Source organism: Opisthorchis viverrini, assembly GCF_000715545.1.
Source record: "Opisthorchis viverrini unplaced genomic scaffold opera_v5_64, whole genome shotgun sequence".
Lineage (NCBI taxonomy): Eukaryota > Metazoa > Platyhelminthes > Trematoda > Opisthorchiida > Opisthorchiidae > Opisthorchis > Opisthorchis viverrini.
Window position 1 is genome coordinate 1,813,435 of NW_008751720.1, and position 22,617 is coordinate 1,836,051.

A 22,617-nucleotide genomic window follows, 5' to 3' on the forward strand; every position below is an offset into this window, starting at 1 on the left:
GTGCAGTGCTGTCCTCTTCCGGGGAACTGTCTTGCTCTCCCAGAACCGAACCAAAAAAAGAAACATCATAGTAACAGTGCTACCTGTAATTGGTCTGCATTTCTCAATCAACAACTACGCACCAGATGGCAAGCGTCCATTGTCCCGCGGCACCTGTATGCTTTTCCGATTCGCATCGAGTGGCAGTTTAGTACTTTAGAATTCAGCCGCGGTGCGCGTGCATACGCTGGTATCCGTTTGCTAGGATCACCAGAAAACAGACATTTCGGCTGCGCTGTTAGGCACGCTCAGTTTTTGATGAAAATTTTTGGGTCCTTGGACGAAACCTGTGTTTAGCCAATTGCAAAACGCTTGAAACCGATCGAGAAGTTATCGTCCCAGTAAATTTTGAAAGCATTCCAAAGGTCTGCCGGTTTCTCTTCATACTTCACTGACACGAAGTTCGTTTTTCTTTGTACAAGCTCTTGGTGTAGCTTCACAAACATTTTAGAAACGAGAAATTACCAGTGAACAATACGAATCCTGTGAGCATCACTGTCTTGGACACTCGGAATCGGTTTGCTAGACTCTCAAACGACATGTTTGTTGTGTACTGAATCAAACCTGGCAGTGTTTGAAGAGATATCATCCGAAAAACGAGACAAGATTTAATACGCACCTTGCACTACCGAACCCAACCATGACCTTTTGATTGCTCCTGTGTCAATTTGGGCAGCCTGATGGTATCCCACCCCTCTTGCCTTCCAGTTTCGCGGCAGATACGCACTAAAGGTGGGGGGGGGGATTGATTGCTCCTGTGTCAATTTGGGCAGCCTGATGGTATCCCACCCCTCTTGCCTTCCAGTTTCGCGGCAGATACGCACTAAAGGGTGGGGGAGGCGTTTGTACCATTTTAATGTGGCATCAAACAGCAGTATGTCTCAGTTATTTTGCTTAGAGCCTAACTTCACAGACGCTCCTCTCCCTGGAGGTGTCGCCTACTGTTTACCTGAAAATCCTAGGAGAACTGGACAAATGTATGAACCTGAGTGAAGCGATCAATCAGCACTTTCTACCAAGTGTGGCGGGAACTTCGCTACGGATATTTTGACGAGTGATTGTACACCAACTCGACGTTTTAATACAGATGCACAACTCTACCACAAGGGACTTCTCAACGTGAAAGTACTCTCTTTCGATGGAAGCCTTACCGTTTGTAATGGAGGCATGGTAGAGGAGCAAAGTTTTTATCGGTGTCCTGGCAAATTGTCAACTCGCTAGTTTTGGGATTGATAATCCTCTATGTTCTTATCTGTTTATCATTCAGGTCAACACGAGGATGCTCGAATGTGTCTGAGCCTTGCGCTGACCGCTGTTCGGTACAATGCAGCCATTGCCAACTACGTTGAAGTACTTGAGCTGACCAAGGGAAGGCCGTACCACTCCCTGGCTGCCTCCACAATTCAAACTGGCCAGCTGAATCTGGATAAACAACCTGAAGTGGTAACAGGTGCGCGCGTTCGAGATCGCCTAACTGGGAAAGAGTTTGTGGTCCGGGCNNGTGATCAATGGGTCCTTACACAGATCGAATCCGGCATATGGACGACAAAAACCAGCCAGGCATTTGTCAACCCGCTTCTGGTGTACATATCATTCTTCCCGGATACTACAGGTATGTGCAGTATGGTTAGTTCGCCGCACCATAAAGTAACCTGAGTGGCACACACTTACTCGGATCTTTTACATACAGTCCTTCCAGAATGGGCCTTCTTGACCCGTCTACTCGCGACGGGCGCGTCATTTTCTTTCTGCCGTGGATGAACTTCGCTCTGGCAGGGACCACCGACAGTCCGTGCACGCTGACAGACCGTCCAAGCCCCACGGAAGCAGAGGTGCGCTTCATATTAGATGAGATTCGAGACTATTTGTCCCCCGACATCAAAGGTTTGTCCTATTTACCCTGGTATTCCTCCTCTCTGGAATTGATTTGTTTCCTTAGTGGCTGTTCCTTTACCGCTGCTTATCATTCGTAGCTCTCAGTGCTTGAGAGACCAATGAATCTTTCAGGAAACAGATACGTTGGGGAACTTCATACGGAAAAGATTGATTAACGAGTCCGTTCGAGATGAGCGGGGTCACTTTTTTCTGTGCACTACAAGAGAACCGTCCCTTTGTAATGCGAATAACGAAACCTGTCGTGAATAGAACGTGTTTGCCACTGCTTTCTTTCTAAAACTTTTCAGCGTCTTTTTGCAGCCAGTTGACATCAAGGTTGCACAACCGCTACACTGCAACATTTTTCTGTATGCTCAGTTGTACCACAAAGATCAGTGGGGTACTCTTGACCAACGGTCCAGTAGTTTTTGAACTCCACAGTTCTTTCCTCGGTGCACTGTTGGGGAGTTGAACACTCAAGTTCTGTCCTCGTATATGTTATCAATCCCACTGAGGTATTACTACTCACTCAACTTCCCGTCTCTTATCACTATATCCCACATGGGCCAGGAATGTAAAATTTCTTAGTGGACGTCACATTTTGTTGTTGCCTATCCTGAAGTATCCTATTTTATTTTACACGAATTTTTTTAAAGTTTCATACGATTTCCTTAGCCAAATTGGGGTGAGATGGCTCAAGTGGTTAGAGCGCGAAGTTACTGACCGGAAAGTCCGACCTTTGTCTCTCGACTTTTCCTGTCTGGGCTTGGGCAACCTGGCAGTATCCCGGCCCTCTTGCTTCCCTCGGGTGGCATGGCAGCTAGGCACCGAAAGGGTGTTATAGCTGAACAGTTTTTTTTAGCCAAATTCTGTGGGATAACACGTTATGCTATAGACGTACCGTCTTGTTTCATCACCTCATTCCCTTTCTATCCGGTCCATCATTCTCCCTACCGCCTGCAGTTCGTCGTGGAGATGTCCTCTCGGCCTGGTCCGGGATACGCCCTCTGATAATGGATCCGAACTCGGCCGACACGCAATCTATTGCTCGTAATCACGTGATCGAGGTATCACCAAGTGGTTTGATCACTATCGCCGGTGGGAAATGGACCACATATCGGAGTATGGCAGAAGAGACAATAGATAAGGCAGTTAAGGTTCGTCACGTTTGCTTTTTTGTCGCTGCAATATCAACTTCTGCTGATTCATCTCGGTGCCGGGTTTGACTTATTTGTAGGCTCTGTTTTTTGGCACATATTTGCTGTGCTCAGTTAAATCAGGTTGCCCTGATCTACCAACATGCATGGAGTAGTGCTAAATTCTATCCGGTAGAGGTCACCCACATGTGTAAAGCTTCGCAGTCGCTCACCGTGGGTCGAATCAGCGTACCTTGTTCTGGTAGATTCTCTTCGTTTCATGAGTTTGGTTTAAGTGATATCTATCTTTTTTACACAGCTATTGATCGATCGCCGCATAATTCCTCACATTTGTTCATTCCTCACTAATACATCAGTATTTCTGCGTGGGGTTAATCTGTCGGTGTGTGCGGAAAAGCGGACTCTCACTCACCATTGAGATTCTTCCGTTGTCCAGCTGATAAATCAAAGTTTTTATCTGTCGTATAGGGTGGCCAGCGGTGGACCGACTCCCTAATACATACAAAGATGTATCCTTTCCTGCATCGGCGTATTACGTTCAACTAGTCCGCTTACTGGTCTGAATTTGAAATCTGCAGAAGCAGGGTGTCCAATAGGTCACTCGGTCTCTTAACTAACTCCTCTAAACTCCCTCCTCAGTGCCTCTCTGAATCCACTGAAACGGCTTGTTCTTACACACTGACATGGTGTACCACTTGGGTGACCAGGCTTCGCCCAGTAACTTTTGTTGTCCACATGTTTACTAATCTTACTACAAACGCCGACAACCAGACAGTCGGGTAAGTTAGGCGTGCCGGTGCACCTATGTGGCAAGGTTATCATATGATCAATCACACTTGCGGTTTTTTTTCTGTTGGTTTCGTCTGGTATTTGCGTACACAGTGTATTGATCTGTTGTCACCTTCACCCCACTGCTGTTGCAGATTGTTCTATCCTTATGAGGTCAAGGACAATAATGTGTTTGTCTGTGTTATCCATGAACTTTTACGTGTAATATTTCCGTTTACTTTAGAATGTTGGGGTTTTCAAATTAGCGCTTCATCTGTAAAATGCCTCTGAGCAGTATTCACGAGCTGTTCAGTGGCTCAGTGGTTAGGGCACACATTTACTGACCGCAAGGTCCGTGGTTCGAACCCGACCTCTGTCTCTCGACTTCCCCTGTTTAGGCTTGGACAATCTGGCAGTATCCCAGCCCTTGTGCAACTTTCGGGTGGCATGGCAGCTAGGCACCGAAAGGATGTTACAGCTGAACGATTATCTTTCGTTTAGCTTGGAGGCAAATGTTTTTCCGGGTAAATCTATGTCTTGTGGCCTCAGGGTTCTCTTTTGAGAATTTACACACGGTGAGTAGGTGACTTCACTCCGGACCTCAGCACTCCCGGTAAAAATTTTGAAATTTTATTGCTATCTATTGGTTATCAGTAACTACTTCTAGCCACTATTGTCATTAAAATTAGGCCGACCTGATAACTTGGTATCCCCATGGATGTCTGCTTCTGACTCTGCGCCCTTTCGTTTCTTACTAAATCAACGTTTGGGGCCCGCCAATCTTTTATTCGATTGAGTTTGCTTTGGAGCCTTTCGGACACCCTCAGTCCCCGGTACTCATGATCAGCTGATCACGCCGTCGAGCAAAGTACATCCTACTCATGTGGTGGAAATGTCTAGGTTAGATAAGCGATAGATAATCGCTGCTCCAACAAGCGTGCAAACGGCAAAAGATTCATGGGGAAACGACGCGCCAGTAAACAACGTGGAAGCAAGTGCATTGCCGACTGACAGGCCGAAAAATTCGATCGATAACTCAGAACGTTCGAGTTATGCTTCTTGACCAATCTGTTTCTGCAGTCAACGCGCGCCCGATATCTTGGTCTCGTGGGCTAACGGAGTAATGCTTTCCAACTTTGTCTTGAGTTCTGGAGCCGTAAAATTTATTTCGTTTGCAGGTTTAAACCTGGTTTAAACTGGAAAATAGTTGTGAAGGAAAACTGAGCACTTTGTTGGAACTTTTGAAAGGGAAAATGCCAAAGACCAGAGCTACGAACAGACATGCTACGCCTCATATTAAATAGATGATAAGTTCTTTTTCTCCATGATCTTGCAACAGTTCCTGGTGGGGCCATAACAGTTTATCTACTCTCCGCTCACATTCACATCTCATGTCTATAGTCCCGAAGACCCGGAGAGTAATACACATAGGTCGAAAAATTCTCTCACGGGGTGTGGACGTGATCCAACTGTTCTCCAAACTGCGTTGCTTTCTTTAAATTGTTTTTGACTCTTCAATGGAATAGCTGCGGTAATATATCTGGTCTGTCTTAGGACGTGACTTGCCCGTCTGAACTTCAAAGGGACTTAGGTCGTGACTTGCCCGTCTCAACTTCAAAGGAAGGATATGAAAACAGTTCTGACAGTGACTGGGACTGAGCCAGACAGACGTTGAGCCGGTGATCCGTTTCATTGCTGGTTTCTGTCGCACATCCTACTCATTCGTCGTCAAATATCGCCAGCCTCGACATCTTGACAGAGGAGTTCGAAAGGTGGATTACTGGAGCTGTGGAGGTTATCACTAGATAGAAACAAGGTAGAGTTAGTTCACGGACAGATTGTAAGTCCGTTTGACGTGAACGCGCCGCTATTTCTGGTATTCTCAGAGCAGTCGGTGTATTCGATCCTTCTGATGCGAATGCTCCTTCAGATCGACTCACCCTGTTGCTTCGACGTTCATCTTTGGATCCTAGAAGATCCTTACTTTGACTTTCAGTTTTCCTCACTCCAATAGAGTGTCGAAATGGATCATTTTTAGTCTGTCGGAATTTATTCACGAAAGTCGGTCAAACGACCAACATGTGGTGACAGTATTACACAAAACGGGTTCAGGCATCTATGCCGTGGTCTGCAGTTAAAGTAGAACCTTGGTCATGCGCCCCCCAGGCAACTCTGGCATGCAAGGCGAGCGTGTCACCACTACGCCATCAGCGCACACTGGATCCTGAATTATGACATGTATTCACTCTTGATGCGATTGGTTTGCCAGACTCATTGAACTGTGACCGTCCTAACTTGGATGTTCTGACAAGCTGGTCAATCGATCGACACAACCAAGACAGTTACTGGCCCGTCGGTCGAGCCGTCGGGCCAACCAATCACATCACTGGATCGTGAATACGTCCGCCTTTCCTGGTTGAGGGTCACGTGATTATGCATGCAGCTGCTTGGAAATTCTGCCGGACGTAGTCTTCCTTACTGGGGAAACCAGTTATTTGTGGGGGGGACCCAGGTTTTCTAGCAGATCTTGCTTAGAGCAATTAATGTTTGACCGCCATACCCATCTTTTGGTTCGATCTCTTGAAAAAATACACATGGAACATCACTTGTACTACTTCTGACGGTGAATCTGTATTTCCATTTTTGGATTATCCCTTTTGTTTGCGATCCCGTCATTTGTCTTTCCAGCTAACTGTTTTCCCGCGGTCAAACTTTTGTAAAGCAATTCATCGGCCGCGCAAGACTGGGCGGGAATAACAGGGGAACACTAGGTTGAGCAATTTTTGGATTCAAAATCATGTCCGTGGGTGTTTTCGGCTAATTCCTATTCTGCGCCGCAGGTTGGACTCGGTTGTGCAAATTCTGAACATGTTCGTTAAAAGAAGCTGATACCTTAAACGTAGAGGTAACACCGTCGCGGTGTTCAGAATGTTGACTCGTTTGTTACGACAGGGCGAGGAATTCTATCAATAAACACCCGTAAGTGGCTGGTTATTCACATTCTGGCTACAAGCAATCGTGGAAAGTATCACCTTCTGTCTCCTAGGTAATAGATTGTATGTATAGTCATTGGACGCTGTGGAAATTTTTTCGTTCCAAATTGCTATTCATTTTGGCATGTAAAACAAATGAGTAGCCTGATTGCTACAAAAAGCCTGAATGCATCCTGTTAGCCTATGACGTCTCAGGTCGGTTATCGGCAACTTGCTACGGCTCCCAAACTGTTTTCATGGCTCACCTGCGAAGGAAGCGAGGAAGCACGAGGGCTGGGATACTGCCAGGTTGCCCAAGCCTAGACAGGGGAAGTCGAAAGGCAGAGGTCGGGTTCGAACCACGGACCTTCCTGTCAGTAAATTCGCGCTCTAACCACTCGAACCATTCCGCCCTGGCTGACCTGCGATCGGAGTGTGCCAGCTACATCATCACACACTAGTGGCGAGGCTTTTGAAGCGTCATCAGTTCTTGAAAACCGCACGAACCCTACGAACGGTTTCGTCCTTATTTTGCTTTCCCAGTTGTGTGTAGACCCATCTGATATATACGTGACCCGACCAATCGTGCCTATTGCGGTCGCCATCTGGTCCGCACTTTCTCACAGTGTATCTTTATCTATGTTCCTACACATGCTCTTCATGTTTCGTAGTAGTGGACCCTCTACTCATCGCCCCCACACTAACCAATAATCGCACCCGTGATTTTGGCCTTCTCATTTAGGTTTGTAATCTCAAACCGAAGAACGACTGTCGGACAAAAGGCCTGTTGCTGGAAGGCGCGCACAACTGGACGCCGAATCTGTTCATCCAACTGGTCCAGGAGCATGGTATGGATGTTGATGTGGCCAGACATCTCACCGGTATTTACGGGGACAAAGCTTTGGCCATCGCTAACATGGCATCGCTCACTGGCCGGCGATGGCCAGTTTTGGGCAAGAAGCTACATCCGGAATTCCCGTTCATCGAAGCAGAGGTATTTTTCACACGGGGTTATCCTTGTGCGTTTGTTAAAATTGGATTGGTCCCAACAAACATGATTGATGTTTTCGTGACAAGGGTACTTCTCCCGTGATTGTCCCACCACGCATACGCACCCTTCTCATATTGGGAATCTGTTCACAAACTGGCAGGCACGGTACAGTAGACTTTGGGTTCGAACTAAATTCTCAAGTATTCAAAATTGTGTGACTGTAAAACCGTGAAGCGGGATGAAACCCAATCAAACTGATCGCACCCGTGAATGAAAAAGTCGCAACGAATGTGAATGACCATGTGTGAACAACTAGTTGGTACTACAATGGATAAATCATAGCATAGGTAGATGACGTTACAAGCTTTTGGCTGCCTAGTGAGCATACTTATAGAATAACGGTTCAACTGTAACACCCTTTCGGTGTCTAACTGCCGTGCCACCTGAAGGAAGCACGAGTACTAAGACACTGCCAGGTGGCCCAAACCTAGACACTAGAGCAGTCGAGATCCGGAGGTCGGATTCGAACCACAGATCTTCCGGTCAGTATATTCGCGCTTCAAGCATTGAGCCATCCGGAGCTTACTCAACCAACCAGTCACTGTCTATAATCTGGTATTTTTCCGGACCAGTCTGTCCGTTTTTTTTCAATTTGCTGAGAAGGATGGGCGCGTCTTTCTGTTCACCTGGAGATATAACATATGTCATAACACTGGTTACATGTGTAGAGGTCACTCATCAGATTACGCGTCACAAACGCTCAAACTACGTGACAATTCCTGTCCCACTTGCAACCTCAGCCGACATAGGTACAGTAAAACTTCTCAACCATTTTTGTTCACGCGGCTACCACTTGCGTCACGCGCCAGGATTATGAACTTCATTCAACACATCAGGTCAGGTTGTATTCATGTTCGTGCAAGTATCAAACACGAAGGGACACCCCTCTCTTCACATTGCACACAATAAATAGGCATACAACTAGGCTCAACACTCGCGCGCACAGGACAGGAAGTCAACAGAGCTCCGCAAGTCTCCACAGAACATGTGTAGCAGCTGTAATGCCAGGAAGACACGTCCCGCGTCCGGAACTTCACTCAGGAACTCTCCACAAGTGTCCTCAAACGACAACTCACTTTTTTGGCTCATTCCACTTTTTGGATTGTATCTATTTTTATCACGTACATTCTAGTAAGACAGACATTTGTTAGTGCCTCTGATAATCAACTTAATTACGTCACAACTGGAGCACTAACACATGACTGAGGCTAGCCCAGAACTCTGCACATATACTACTGTTGATTCCCAACGAAGGCGTAACAATTGAACGATGTTTACCAGTTCTTTCAGTATTGGCCAGCCCCCATTCATTCAGCCAACTGCCTGATGTTCTACTATCTCGCGAATTATTTGACGCCACGAGAGGATTCTATTTTACCGGTACAATCTGGAAATGATCTTCAGTTGACTTCAAATCGACGCGTATTCGCCTTGTCTGACATACTCTTCTGAGATTGGTCCCAGTCGCCGTTCGGCGAATTTTTAGTTGAAGTGGAGTGGTTCTTCTCTAATTAACGCGAAGAAAACCAAATTCTTGTTGTGTGATTCGCAGTTTTTTTCAAAATCTTTGTGGTGAATTTCACACCATCAGGCTTTCAACATATGAACTAGATTCTAGGAACAGTTTATCTTTGCAATGTGCTACTCATAAGGTTGCTGAAAATCCATCGACAGGAACAGTTGTTTCCAGTAGTTAGCGCTGTCGCCTGAGGTTCCCTCGGCTACATGGATTTTGTTGACACGGTATGAAGTGCAAATGAGTGTTTTCCAACACTTTGACGTAAGCGAACTCAGAGGTGTCACCATCTTTGATTTCCACTTCCTCCTTGCTTGTCTGCACGCATATTTTGCGTACACTTGGCTCATCATGTCGGAAAGCTCACTCAAACGGTAAGGTGGCTGTAACCTCCTGAACTTTGTGGTACCGAAAACTCGACTCCAACTGTCCGGATTCAGAGACTACCCAATAATTTCCTATCCTCACCCGTTTCAGGTCAAATGGGCCTGTCAGGAGTACGCATGTCGAGCAATCGATTTCCTTGCTCGTCGAACGCGGTTGGCTTTTCTCAACGTGGTCGCTGCGCAGGAGGCTTTGCCCAGAATTGTCGAACTGATGGCTGTCGAACTAGGCTGGGACAAACGGAAGCAGAAAGAGGAGTTGGAACATGCACAAGTAAGATGAAAATTTTGACGTTCTCAATAGATATGTACTCTGCCTGCTTGAATGGACTTCACTATAACCTCAAGTCCTATCCCCTTTCCCGTATTTAGCAATTTTTGGAGAATGAGATGAGCACTGAGACAATGCGGTCGTAAGTAGATTTTTTCTCTCCCCTCGTATCGGTCGCTTTTCGTTTCACCGTTCACTCTTCACAGTTTGAGTGGAGCATGGGGAATTTCGCTGTCGGTGACCTGCGTTTCTTTTTTAATTCTTTCGTCGCCTCATTTGTTCTGCATTTATTTTTTGACTACTTCATTAAGTTCAGTGGAGCAACAAATTCAATCTGTTTTATTTTGTTGCAAGTTTTCATTCTGGTGTCCATTCGATCGTTTTTTAGGAACTCTTCCGAAAAGCGCTGAACTTACTTAGCTGATATCGAATGACCATAGCGTTTGGCCACCTATTTATTGGTCAAACTCATTGTCATCATCATTATCAGCTGTAATAACCGCGTACTTGTCGTACAGTGGTTGTAGCTGCCACAGTTTCGTTCACCGATGATTCGTGGAGGTGAGGTAGAAAGCTGCGCATTGGAGGCTGATAAATGGGTGCGTAAATACAGTACTTTAGGTGGATCGTTAAGTGGGGAGGGGTTGGGAAAGGAGCTTTGCATTGAAAAGCGCCATTGAGCGCGCGATTGGACCATGTTTGACAATGTCTCTATCCATTGATGTGGCCCGTCTCGGGGTCCCCATCCACGAAGACGGTAACAACCAGCAGAGCTGAGTTTGCTGGTAATAGTCAAACTACAGTGATTATCCTCGAGCCGAGCTCACTGTGGACTAAGTATTCTCTGAGTTCTCTGGGGTTTGTGTGAACTTTGTGGTCACCCCCCTCCTCACTGTGACAGGCCAGCTTGATTCCCTGATGGGGGGTTGCTCAATAACAGTCCCTCCACTCGAGTCTGCATTCTGCACATACTATGTTGCATTATTTGTAATATGGTAGGCATCAATATTACTAAATAGCGTTTTTTTTTTGTTTTACTATCCCTCTGCCACTATATCCATGTATTCCATCTAACTCGCTTACTTCGAGCCGTTTAATGCCCCCCTCAGTTGATGAAGTGCTAGTATGCCTTTCTGCCTTGAGGCACCCTCGGTCTGCTGGACTAGATGGGCTTCTCCTAGCACTGTTCAAAGACGGAGAAGGATCTTTGTCTACCACTTTGAGTAGGTTGTTCAACAACACGTTCCAGACGGTTAAGACCAATCGTTCAAACAAAAAATCCACCGGAACCGACTGTTTGAACCGTACGGTACAGCTTTCACACCTGTTGTAACACGGCTACTGGCCTTCATTATATTGCAACACCTATCTTAGGCACGTTGGACGCAAGCCGGACAGCACTTTATGCCCAGTGCTCTAGCAAAGCCACTTCGACAGCCAACCAACAGTCACGGTTTTCTTCAACTTTACAGGAGCCTTCGACTAGCTTGGTTAGACGGAGATGCTGTTGGAGCTTGTAAACATTTTCCATTCCGTACCACCCGTCGAGTAGGGTCTGTAATGGGCAGTTCAGAAGCTTCTCGACAACGGGTGAAGCTCGTCAGGATTGTCACCTCTGTCTTTTTGCTGTTCAGTTTTGTCATCGACATCATCGTGGAGTGCATAGTGTAAGGGACCGTGGATATAGGTATCAAAATAAAGTCCTATGGGACTAGCGAATATACACTCATTTACAAACTAATTTGGTTTTTCGAGAGACTCACCTGGAACCCAGCTGAATCTCTCGTTTGTGATGTTCTCAGGTAACTGAATGTGCTGCACCAGGCCGCCTCATGTTTCAGTCACTATGATATTCGAGATATCGCGATACGTGTATATCTTTGTAATGTACTACTCATAAGGTTGCTGAAAATCCGTCGACAGCGCACGACCGGTTTCGCCCTTATTTGGGCTCATCAGGTAGACGCAGTCCTCGGGTGTCCGTCAACCTTATGTTCTACTTGAAACCGTGGGCTATCGTGGACTGCAAATGAGTGCATATTCGCTGATTCCGTGCAATTTGGTTTCAAGTAGAACATAAGGTTGACGGAAACCCGGGGACTGCGCCTATCTGATAAGCCCCAAGAATGGCGAAGCCGGTCGTGGGCTGTCGACGGATTTTCAGCAGCCTTATGAGTAGTACATTACAAAGATATCCTGAGAGATTAGTTGATTTGGACTATGTGAACGACGTAGTTTGGTTGTTTGCTGATTATCATCATCAGCTGTAGAAACCGCGTACTTGTTATAGCTGCCACGGTTTCGTTGACTGATGATCTGTGGAGGTGATGTAGATGACACGACTGAGGTGTAAATACAGGGCCGTCTTTGGACTTTTGATTGGGGAGATTTGGAGGGGAGCTGTGAACTGAATGCTTGGACGCACGAGCTCCATTGAGGGCGTGACTACGCCTTGTCTGACAGTCTATAACTCTTGATGTGTCCCGTCCCGAGTTTCCCATCTAGAGAGACGGCAGTGACCATCGCGGCTGCGTTTGTTGATAATAGCTTCCATGCTTCGCTACCAAGTTATTGATTAACCTCCCCTGGTTCGTTTCCACCCTTTGCATGGTTATGCGAAAAGAACCCTTCGAGGGAGCGGAATATCGGGAATGATGCCATGTTTTGGCGCGCGTTTTGCATCTTCAGAGCGTGAAGGTTTCCCATCCACTTGTGTTTCTCCAGAACTTCTAAATGGAGAGCTTGAGTTTGTTGGTCGACTCGCGTATCTCGGCGATTGTATAAGCCGTGAGTGTGCTGTAACAGATAAAGTTAGTGCAGAGATAATTAAGACGCGAGTGGTCTTCGCGAACTTGCGTCATTTGTGGCGTCAGAACCGAATTTCGCCGAAGTTGAAGTGCTATGTGAGAGTGGTCTTGCTCTGTGGTTGCGAGTTTTGGCCCCTCCGATCCGAGGATCTTCAGCGTCTCCAAGTGTTTCGTCACAAGTGTTTCCGCAGCATAACAAGAGCATACTGGTACCAGCGAGTCCGCAACGGAGTGATGCGTAATTGGATACTTGGTATTGATTGCGATTCGTTGCAGCGGCAGACATACACTCACATTGCACCGAATAGTGTTCTTTAGCAACTGCGTGTTGATGAGGCCGATATGACTTCACCTTGTCGTAATATTGGAATGGGGGAATACAATGAGATGATCACACCGGTACGAGGAACTTACACGTCGAAACAAATCTGATTCCGTGCCGAACACTTGCATAAATCTCGTAAAAATCTGTTTGGCTGTAACACCCTTCCAGTGCCTAGCTGCCATGCCACCCGAAGGAAGCACGAGGGCTGGGGTTGCCCAAGCCTAGACAGGGGAAGTTGAGAGACAGAAGTCGAAATGGACATTTTGGTCAGTAAATCCACGCTGTAACCAATTGAGTCGTCCGGTTTCCGAGGGATACCTCCCTTCCCTCGTTTCATGATTTCATCAGAGTTTTGAGTTATATCATCCGTGGTCATTGTTTTTCGCCGACGGACAAATTGTCAAACATACATATGTTTTTATGCTGGCACTTTGCTGCTCTCCTTTCACTAGATAGACCGTTACGAATTGCCGGTTGACGTGCTTTCGATGTAATTTGTATTAGGAGGTGGTCGTACACTGACTATATTCCTACCGAAGCAGCAACGAACTTCTCGATCGATGCTTAGTTGCAGTGATTCTGACTGCGTCCCTGAACCACTATGGATAGCCCATTTTCTAACGTGACTGCCATACTTTAAGGCGAACCCGGCTTTACGCAGCATTTTTTCCGATTTTTTTGTGTGTGACCCAATCGTGATAGCTCAGTGGCTAAGGCGCGAAATTAGTGACCAGAAAATCCGTTGTTCGAACGAAACCTCGGAGTCTCGACTGTTCTTCTCTAGGCTTTGACAACCTGACACTGTCTCCGCTCTCGTAGTTCCTTTAGGCAGCGGAAAGCTGTCACAGTTATATAAATCCTGATTGGTCTCCGAGGATGAATCTTTACTGCGTTTTCATAGACACGATTCTTCTCAACTCGGCTACTGGATGCAAATGCTTGGCAGTTTCTTGCGTTTTCCACCCTGACTCCAATCATTGGTCGGCCTCATATTGCCTTGCCACATGGACTTTGATTGGATCCTTCCGATTTAAGAAATGAATACCCCAACCGTTGGGTTGTTTTGCCATTTCTTTTACTAAGCTTTACGTGTTCCCCGGTTAGGAAACAAACTGTCCTCCGTAAAGGCGAAGAATGGGACATTGCGTGACATATTTCACCGAAAGTTGTCGAGGTCAGTCGTCCTAAAATAGTTTAATTCATGGTTTTTTTGTCCGCAACCATCTTTAGCCATCTGTAGCCCCATACATGTTTGCGGGCATGCACAGTTCACGTTGGCAATGTGTATACTGCAACGCGTGCCTCCCTTTGGAGAGCGTCCTGTGTTCTTTCCCTTTTGTAGTTTTATCGTAGTCTTCGGTTTTGCTGCCCCTATGGACAATACTTCACTGAGTTCTGGGAATCAGTTCTGGAATTACAGATCATGAGCTTCTGCTACAAGTCGATTACAAACACATTCACAAATACAATAAAAATTATTCGCTTTTAATCTGAGGCGTTCTACCGGTTTGAGAGCCAGTGAAAGTCCTTCGCACTTATTGTCGCGATGCGATCTTCCCCTGACTAAGTGGTGTGACCTTATCCTCTTTTTCAGGAATTTCTAAAATCCGAGATGGGCCTACATTTGCAAGGCAAAGAGAGCGTTCCAATCAACTTGACGATGGAAGAGACAGATCAGTTGTTACAACGTTTTCGTAAATTGGATGCCGGAACCAAAGGATACATAACCCTGTCTGATTTGAGCCGTTGTTGTGAGGTGAGTGAGTGGCATATTTTGTGAGACCTTCTAATACGAATTGCTGCGAGTTCTGATATATTCTTGATGTAAGGCAGGACTACCGGTCAGATGGGTTGATCTTGCCGTTGTTGTTTTGGAATGTCTTCTTCAAGCTTCTCTTGATTAAACTACTTGGATATCCATTGTTCTGGAATACTCTGAATAGATGGTTTTCTTTCCTCTTCCGTAGTTCCTCTATAGAAAACTAATTACTGCGTACGGTTGTACTAGCATTTGTGTGCCCTTATTTACAGTAAAAACCAATGTGTTCTCCACTGTGAGATAGACCCTCAAAGAAGCAGAACGTCTCTTTTCTAAGGAGTGCGAGTGTTTCATCCTGAAATGGACCCCCTTAGAGATGGGACTTCATTTCACCTCACATCCGGCAATTTGGTAGTTGAGTGTGTGAAGAGCTGGATTTTTAAACTTCGTTTGGACTACTGACCACGTCGAACTTGAATTCTAACCAGACGAGCGCCTACCCCACACCAACTGATCGTGTTCGACCTGTCATTGATCGGAAAAAAGGTCGTAAATTCTATGGCTCATGATGGTGTTTGCAGTTTCTGTGCTCACGCATGATTCGAAGAAGTTCTGTCCCATCTACTCCTTCCCCGGTGTTTCATTCGCATGTCAGCGCATACTGCACTTTTTGACTTCCCACGTGAATAGCTGTACATTAGTTATCGATTCGGAAGTGTTTTTTACATGAGGTGTGTGATTGTAATGTGATAGGAGTGTCACCAGTTTTCTTAATTTTCTTGGGCCTCATACGATAATCTAGGGCGAAAGGTCGCCATTGATCGAAGAACTGACATGGGTCACAATACTCCTGGTGGACCTTATCCTTCGCTTCGTGTCAAAGAAAGGTATCCCTGAGTTTTATTGTTCTTTATCTCCGTCTAACGTTACCCTCCAAATGATCGAACGAACAAATATGGTTATACGCGGCCTCAGCGCGCTAACCCTTGGTGAACTTGACCAATCTGCTATGTTCAGTATACTGAATCGGTCTCCTTACAGTGTCTAAGTAGTACATTGGATGTTGCTGGTCATGGAACGTGTGGTGTTTCGTTCTGGAACTGGCCCGCTGGCATAGCCAGATGAAATGTACTGCAATATTGAAAACCGTATTTTATATGGCCGGTATAGTGCCCCTCGGCGCTACAGACTTCTTTGGTTTGCATTCTGTGTCACCATTACCTTCCTTCTCTCCGTTCCCCCCTTATCTTTGCTAAAATTTCACAGGAATCTGGTGAGCACCTGAGCAAGGAGTCGCTGCAAGTTCTTCTTGAATCAATGGATATGGATAAGAACGGCCGCATCGACGTTACAGATTTTTTGCACGTGAGTTTCACACATTAAAAGTTGTACTATTCGGTCGACGGTGGACGCAGTTGATTCACAATTGTGTTACACAAGTAATGCATTACAAACACCCGAGTTAGCAGAAGTCGAAGGTCAGGCTTGAATGACTCAGCACACCGTATTACACAGAATAATGTTACATCGAATCCAGTAGTTTGTTGATGAAGGTGCAGGATTGTATCGGAACTGGATTGGTCGTTCTGAAGCTGGATAGCCCGGGAAAATGTCAGACTCACCTTACTGGGTTACAAGATTCGCTTACACAAGTGCAGCATATAGATATCTGAACTGCCAAACGAAATTGATGCTGACACATCAAGTTCTGTCCAAGCTCGGCACACCACGTAAAATGTGTTTTATCAGGTGTTTCAGCATTCCTTGTTCATTTTCGAACACCACAAATGTGAAGATCTCGCATACGGAAAAGGAACTAATCTAACCGTTCGTTGTACAGATGAGAGAATCATTTCTACCTCTCAACGGTAGTGAAGAATTCATGACTCTTCCCTTCGCTCATGACTCATTCATCGTTATCTCGTGGAATGACATAGCTATCCTCGGTGAGGTTTACGCTACCTTCATCCAGCGGCTTCATCTAAGTGGTCTGGGACAGTCTGTGTGCCATGCACTGACAGTGACGGACCGAACTCACTCGCCTTCCCTGCCGCAATGACTACCAAAACAGGCCATCGGTTCCACCCGGCAAGTTCTCCCTGCTGACAACCTTTACACCCAATGGCTTTATCGGATCGGCAACAGGCAGAGGCAAATTTCCTGACACCAGAAACAACACCCGTTTCGACATAGCGCGATCTCACAATCGGTCACCTGTACTGTTTGGACAAACATCCCACGGTCATCTGACCGCCTGCAATCCAGGCCCAATACAATGATGTAGCCTAGTGTTAGAAAGCGGTATTGACCGTGCCTCGGCAACTACACCACGTTCTTTTCGCGGTTCATGGGTGATATTCAGTCTCGGCATTTCGATTCTGTCTGTCCAGGTTTGGTCAGCCGAGTGGCGTCTCAACCCTGTCTCTACAGGTCGTTATTCGTCTGCGTGTTGAAGGGGCATTCCGGCGGAACATTTTGATTCTTCGGGTTAGACAACTTATCCTTGAAGGGGAAAACAACTTTTGTCCTGTTTCACTTTGTACTACTGGTGTGTGACGAACCATGCTCGTCCCACTTTTGGCCCTCTTCTGTACACGGCAGTTACCTTGATAGCTCAGTGAGGAAGACATTGACTTCGGGATCAGGTTATTAAAGATGTCGTCAACATGATAACCCACCTTTATTCGACAGTGGAAAGGTATTGTGTATTGAATGCGCTTCGTTGCGGTGTCTACGATAATTGAGTCAACCCTATTCTTTTGTAATCTACTTCTTTATTGAGTAATGGCAGTTGATTTTGGATGTTCTCATACAACAAGGTTGAATTGACAAGCTCACGTAAAAGCAACGCCATCAAATGTCTGTGACATTCATTTGCCAACAAGACCCAAATATCATTCATTTCTTGCTTTGGCTAGTTGATATACTTGTTTTTGAATAAATGAATCGGGGCAATTGTCCGTTGATGTTCAGCAGCGTATTCAGCAAGAGTCGAATGTACGAATTCCCTTTAAAAAGATGGAAAATACGGATACTCTCTAGTTGGCGTTTCTGCAAAGATGAAACAGTCGTACGACACTTTCTGAGTTTTCAAAATAAGTTTACTTCACTTGCAGTTGGAAATCCGCGTTTAATGGGAAATTAATCGTCTCCGCTGTGCTCGTTTATTTATTACTCTGCCTACTTACGCATATGAGTAGTGTAAATTTGATTATGATGTTTCTGTCGTTTTCAGTTCATGTCTGCTCTCAAGTCAGGAACCGTGTCCCACAGCCCATTGAAACGTGTCTTTAGCCGCGCCCCAGTTCCTGTACATCGTAGTGGAGGTGGAGTATAACCCGTCTTCCATGAAGATTATCTTTTTTGGTGTGATGCCTACAGGACCCCCTACCTATCTACCAACCAGCAACCCTATGGCTGTTCTGAGTACCCTTGTCGTCGTGCTCACCTTTCTTTCTACTTACCTTCGAGTTCATTTTCTCCTTTTTATTCTCTACGTCTTATCAGAAGATGCCTGTTCAGTTACACACGCAGTTGTATAGATTATTTTGTTGCAAATTGTTTCTTTGCGCTTACAGCGGTGCGCGCTCCATTAATTTCGTCTTCTGTACATTGTTGTTTTAGCCTATGAGACTCTGTCTGAGATAACAGATACAATTTCGTTTATTTCCCTTCACTGTCTTATCGATGCGAAAAGAGATGCGTTTTTGAAGGAGTTGTAAATCTTGATCGGATTTACCTCAGTGGTTGCAATGTTGCATACGCGGGCATCCTAAATACATCGCGTTTCATAGGTCAGATATACAGAAGAACGGTTGTTGCTTTGACCGAGCCAGCCTGGTCATTTTCTAACGAACTTTTAATCTCATGGCTCAAGTGGTTAGGGCGCGAATTTACTGACCGGAAGGTGTGCGGTTCGAACCAGACCTCTGCCTCTTGACTCCCCCTGTCTAGGCTTGGGCAACCCGGCAGTATCGTAGCCCTCGAGCTTCCCGCGGATGGGATGGCAGCGAGGCACCGAAGGGTGTGACAGCTGAACAGTTTATTTTTCTAATCGTTGGATTGGTTAGCTGTCTAACCGAATTCCTTTCATCAACCCACCGCCCTTTTATCAAATAGGCTAATATATCTCTTACTCGTACCTTAACTCCACTTAAAACGCGTCTCTAAAACACCCACCGTGGGTATCATCGTGTGTTTCGATCTCCCTACTCAATACGAATTTGGCCTTTTCACAGTTCGAGTTTCTAGTAAACCTGGAATAATGACTCGGGGTATATATGGTTGAGTCACAGGAGTGAACGCGAATCATTCTGCTAGATTCCAATGTGTGGTCGTCTTCGCGTCGCCTGGTTACCTATTTCCTTCAACAGCGCTAACAATCGGCACGGCCCATGTGCCAGTTTATGCTGTCAGCATTTGCTTCAACTGACGGTAGACCAATGCTCTATCGGAAAGTTTCTGAGTTGTTTCCTCCAGCTGAATTTTGACAGTGTTATTCTCGTAGGTGATGTGATTGAACGTGATTGCACGTGAACACTTACTCGGGTGAGCGAATATCGTAGCAAATGAAACATGAGGCAGCCTAGTGTAGCACATTCAGTTGCCTGGAAACATCTCAAGCGAGAGATTCAGCTGGGTTCCAGGTGAGTCTCTCTCAAAGTCAAATTTGTTTGCAAATGAGTGTATTTCGCTAACTTCGTGCAATTTGGTTTCAAGTAGAGCATAAGTTTGACGGAACCTCGGGGACTACGCCTCCCCGATGAGCCCCAAGAAGGGCAAAACCGGTTTTGGACTGTCGAAGAATTTTCAGCAACCTTATGAGTAATGCATTACGAGGGATAAACAAACTTTATTTGGTTGGTCCGACTGCCACCGATTACGTGCCGTGTCCTATCGGATGTCTAGCCGTATGCAACGAGACTCACATGGATCCTAGTGAAACAGGCGCGAACATTTAAAGTACTCGATTTGACGGCAAACGACCTCGTTCCTAAGGCGTAGCCTGTCGGCCTCATTGTTTTTTTCAAGACAAGTGGTAGTTATGCGTTTTGTGTGTTGCCGATTCAGTGATTCTAATCCATAACAAAGTATTCCCCTAAGCGTCGCCTCTTTGTGGGCACAACTAATACTGCAAAGGTCAAACGGTTGAATCCGTCTGATGTGCTCCAATCGGAGGGACCGATTTCCACAAACAGAGCTCAAGACCGCATGTACACGTGACTCTTTGTATCTGCCGCTATGAATCATGCAAATATTACCAACCTCCTCATACTACTGACTCCTACTTGTCCGGGTGCCGTCACAACTGATGCGGCTGCCTAGATGAGTAAATGGGTCCTTACACTGAATTTCCTATTCTAGAACTTTCAGAAAGATACGGGAAGACATAAAATCTTTAAGCAACACTCTGAATTTGCATACCACATACTGAGGTAGGGAATCACTTAAGAAATCCTAGTTAAAGTAATCTATGTTGCCAAGTAGTCGACAGATAACTTGACAAAAGCGTTCGCATCGTTCAAGTCTACCAGTTCCTCTTCCTCCCCTTGAACAATGCATTTCATCGATCCTCAAATGAAACAGGAACTGAAGGGGACGGTAGCGTTGCTGAACCACTCCACAGACTTGGAACTCACTCACAGCGAAGTCACAAACGCCGATATTCTCCGGTAACAGGAAAGTCAGGTTCGTGAAATTAACCTCAAAACGCCCGAAACCTTCTAGTCGGCTCAACTATTTAGTCCCATAGGAAAACCCAAACTCACTACCCTGCGGGCGGGGTCCCGTAACCATATCCCACGCTCTATTGCACGGTGGGTAGAATTAGTGAGTCAGCAGAGACTCGGAGTGGGGTACCACAAAGAAAACCCTTTCGTATGGGTAATCAGATTTCGTTTTCCCTCACAACTCTTTGTCCCGTGATGTCTATAATCCAGTAGACCCTCTTGGACTGCTTAGCTGTCTAACCGAATTCCTTTCATCAACCTAAATAGCTCAATTCTGTTGTAACTTTTGCACTCGCTTGTTGTGTTCCTTGTCGGTGAGTTCTTTTTCTGGCACCAGGCACTGGAGCGGGAACCGTAGTCAGATATAACAGACTGGCGACGCACGAACTCAGGGAACCATGACACTAGCTGTTGAACCGTTGAAAGAAATTCTGATGCTGGAGCGGCGCGATTACGTCTGGTGTAAACGTTGACGAGTAATGGGTAAACGGGAAGTGTCACCCATACTCTCTGTTATACATATGTGGCCCTCCCTCGCCTAATAAGCGAAGCAAACCAAAACAGATGACCCTGGGTGAGGTGGCCTTCATGAAATGAAACAGAAAACCTGCCTATAATTTCTTTTCATCAACAAATCATGCCGAGTCCTCGCAATATCTCGCATCAGCATACTGATTTGAATGTCAAATGAATTGAACTCTACTTCACTAGTACTTGATGTATATGGCTTGCTCCAAAACACGTCGTTGTATCATTACCACAGCTTTCGTGAGCGCATCTCCCTATTTTTTCTGGTTTCTATTCTTACAGACTTATTACTCTGCCTCTGTAGGTCACACCTGGTTCGCCGACGGTAGATAAAGTGTGAATGTCGTAATTAAATCACAACTGACATCAACCACACCGTTTCGACGTTAACTATGCATGACCTGCCCATGTAGTTAATGAGTTATTAACCTAAGATGCCCAGTAAGGGTTCTCAATTTATCCGCCAAACAAACTGAAGTCCAACCTACGAACCCATCCGAACTTTTATCGGTGGTAATCCCTGTGGGAACGAGGATGGAGGCTGCTTGGTAGTGTGCGGAAATTCGGTCGCTGAAGGAGTTGTTGGAAAGGTTTCTCAACCTCGATTTTATACTGAATCAGCAAATTTCTACGAGTGTCAGCCATCGTCTGGCGAATGTCCGTTTTTGGAGGCGAGGCATTGTATACGGGTCTAGTACCTGTTTTTGTTGCTCGACTTGGATTTCACGCGTGACCGCTTTGTAGTCGAACGTACTACTGGCTTGTGGCATGTAGTCATACGTGTCCAGTCCAGTTCCAGCCCAAATTAACGGCGTCTTGGTTATTCCAAGCTAGGAATAATCTGTCTAAATTCATCCCAAAGAGAGAGTCTACTTGATAACCGGTCTTAAGAAGCAGTTAGCGACTTAAGCCGGGGCATAAATGAGCAGTTGCCTGCCGCAATTTCCCATAGAAGGGGTTTCGTTTTGAAATGGCTTCGGGAGCGTGCGCGCTAGGATTCATCCACATGTCTTGTGGCTCTAGCATTTTTATTCGATACTTTGACTATTCAAAGCGTAAATCGTTAACACCTATGCAATGTTCAATGCCAGCCACGCGTCTTATTTTTCACGAAGGGGTTGAGCCCGCAAAGCACTGAAGTTATTCCAGCGTTCACCAGAAAAATGGGATCAACTCCAGTTGACCTCACGCGGTGCACCTCATTGTTTGCTTTGTTACGCACGAGCACTTTTGTAAGCGAAGTAAAGCCGTAGAGCTTGATGCGGGAGGGGGGGTTAACGGGACTGTCCCAGTCGTGCTAAACGTGGCTTCTGGAAGTCAGCTGCCATGCAAAATAATGATAAGATTCCTTCCCTTCTTAAAGGAAGTGGTCCATGTTGAAGAGCGGTGGGGCGATAGTCGGCGAGCTTTTCTGGTTACTTTTCAGAATCCGGCATT

The 22,617-nt window shown here is 45.9% G+C and overlaps 1 protein-coding gene across 1 annotated transcript in view; it reads left to right on the forward strand.

The window, feature by feature from the left end:
• T265_13416 (hypothetical protein) overlaps positions 1-18,687 on the forward strand; it is a gene marked incomplete at both ends in the record, with an annotated part of 41,317 nt that extends 22,630 nt beyond the window's left edge. The window contains 8 exons of the mRNA XM_009168770.1: positions 1,307-1,655; positions 1,730-1,923; positions 2,878-3,071; positions 7,554-7,805; positions 9,856-10,035; positions 14,759-14,920; positions 16,190-16,288; positions 18,159-18,687. Of these exons, the coding sequence (XP_009167034.1) occupies positions 1,307-1,655; positions 1,730-1,923; positions 2,878-3,071; positions 7,554-7,805; positions 9,856-10,035; positions 14,759-14,920; positions 16,190-16,288; positions 18,159-18,260 (1,532 nt within the window). The remainder of the gene's footprint in view (positions 1-1,306; positions 1,656-1,729; positions 1,924-2,877; positions 3,072-7,553; positions 7,806-9,855; positions 10,036-14,758; positions 14,921-16,189; positions 16,289-18,158) is intronic.
• Between the last annotated feature and the right edge of the window lie 3,930 nt (positions 18,688-22,617).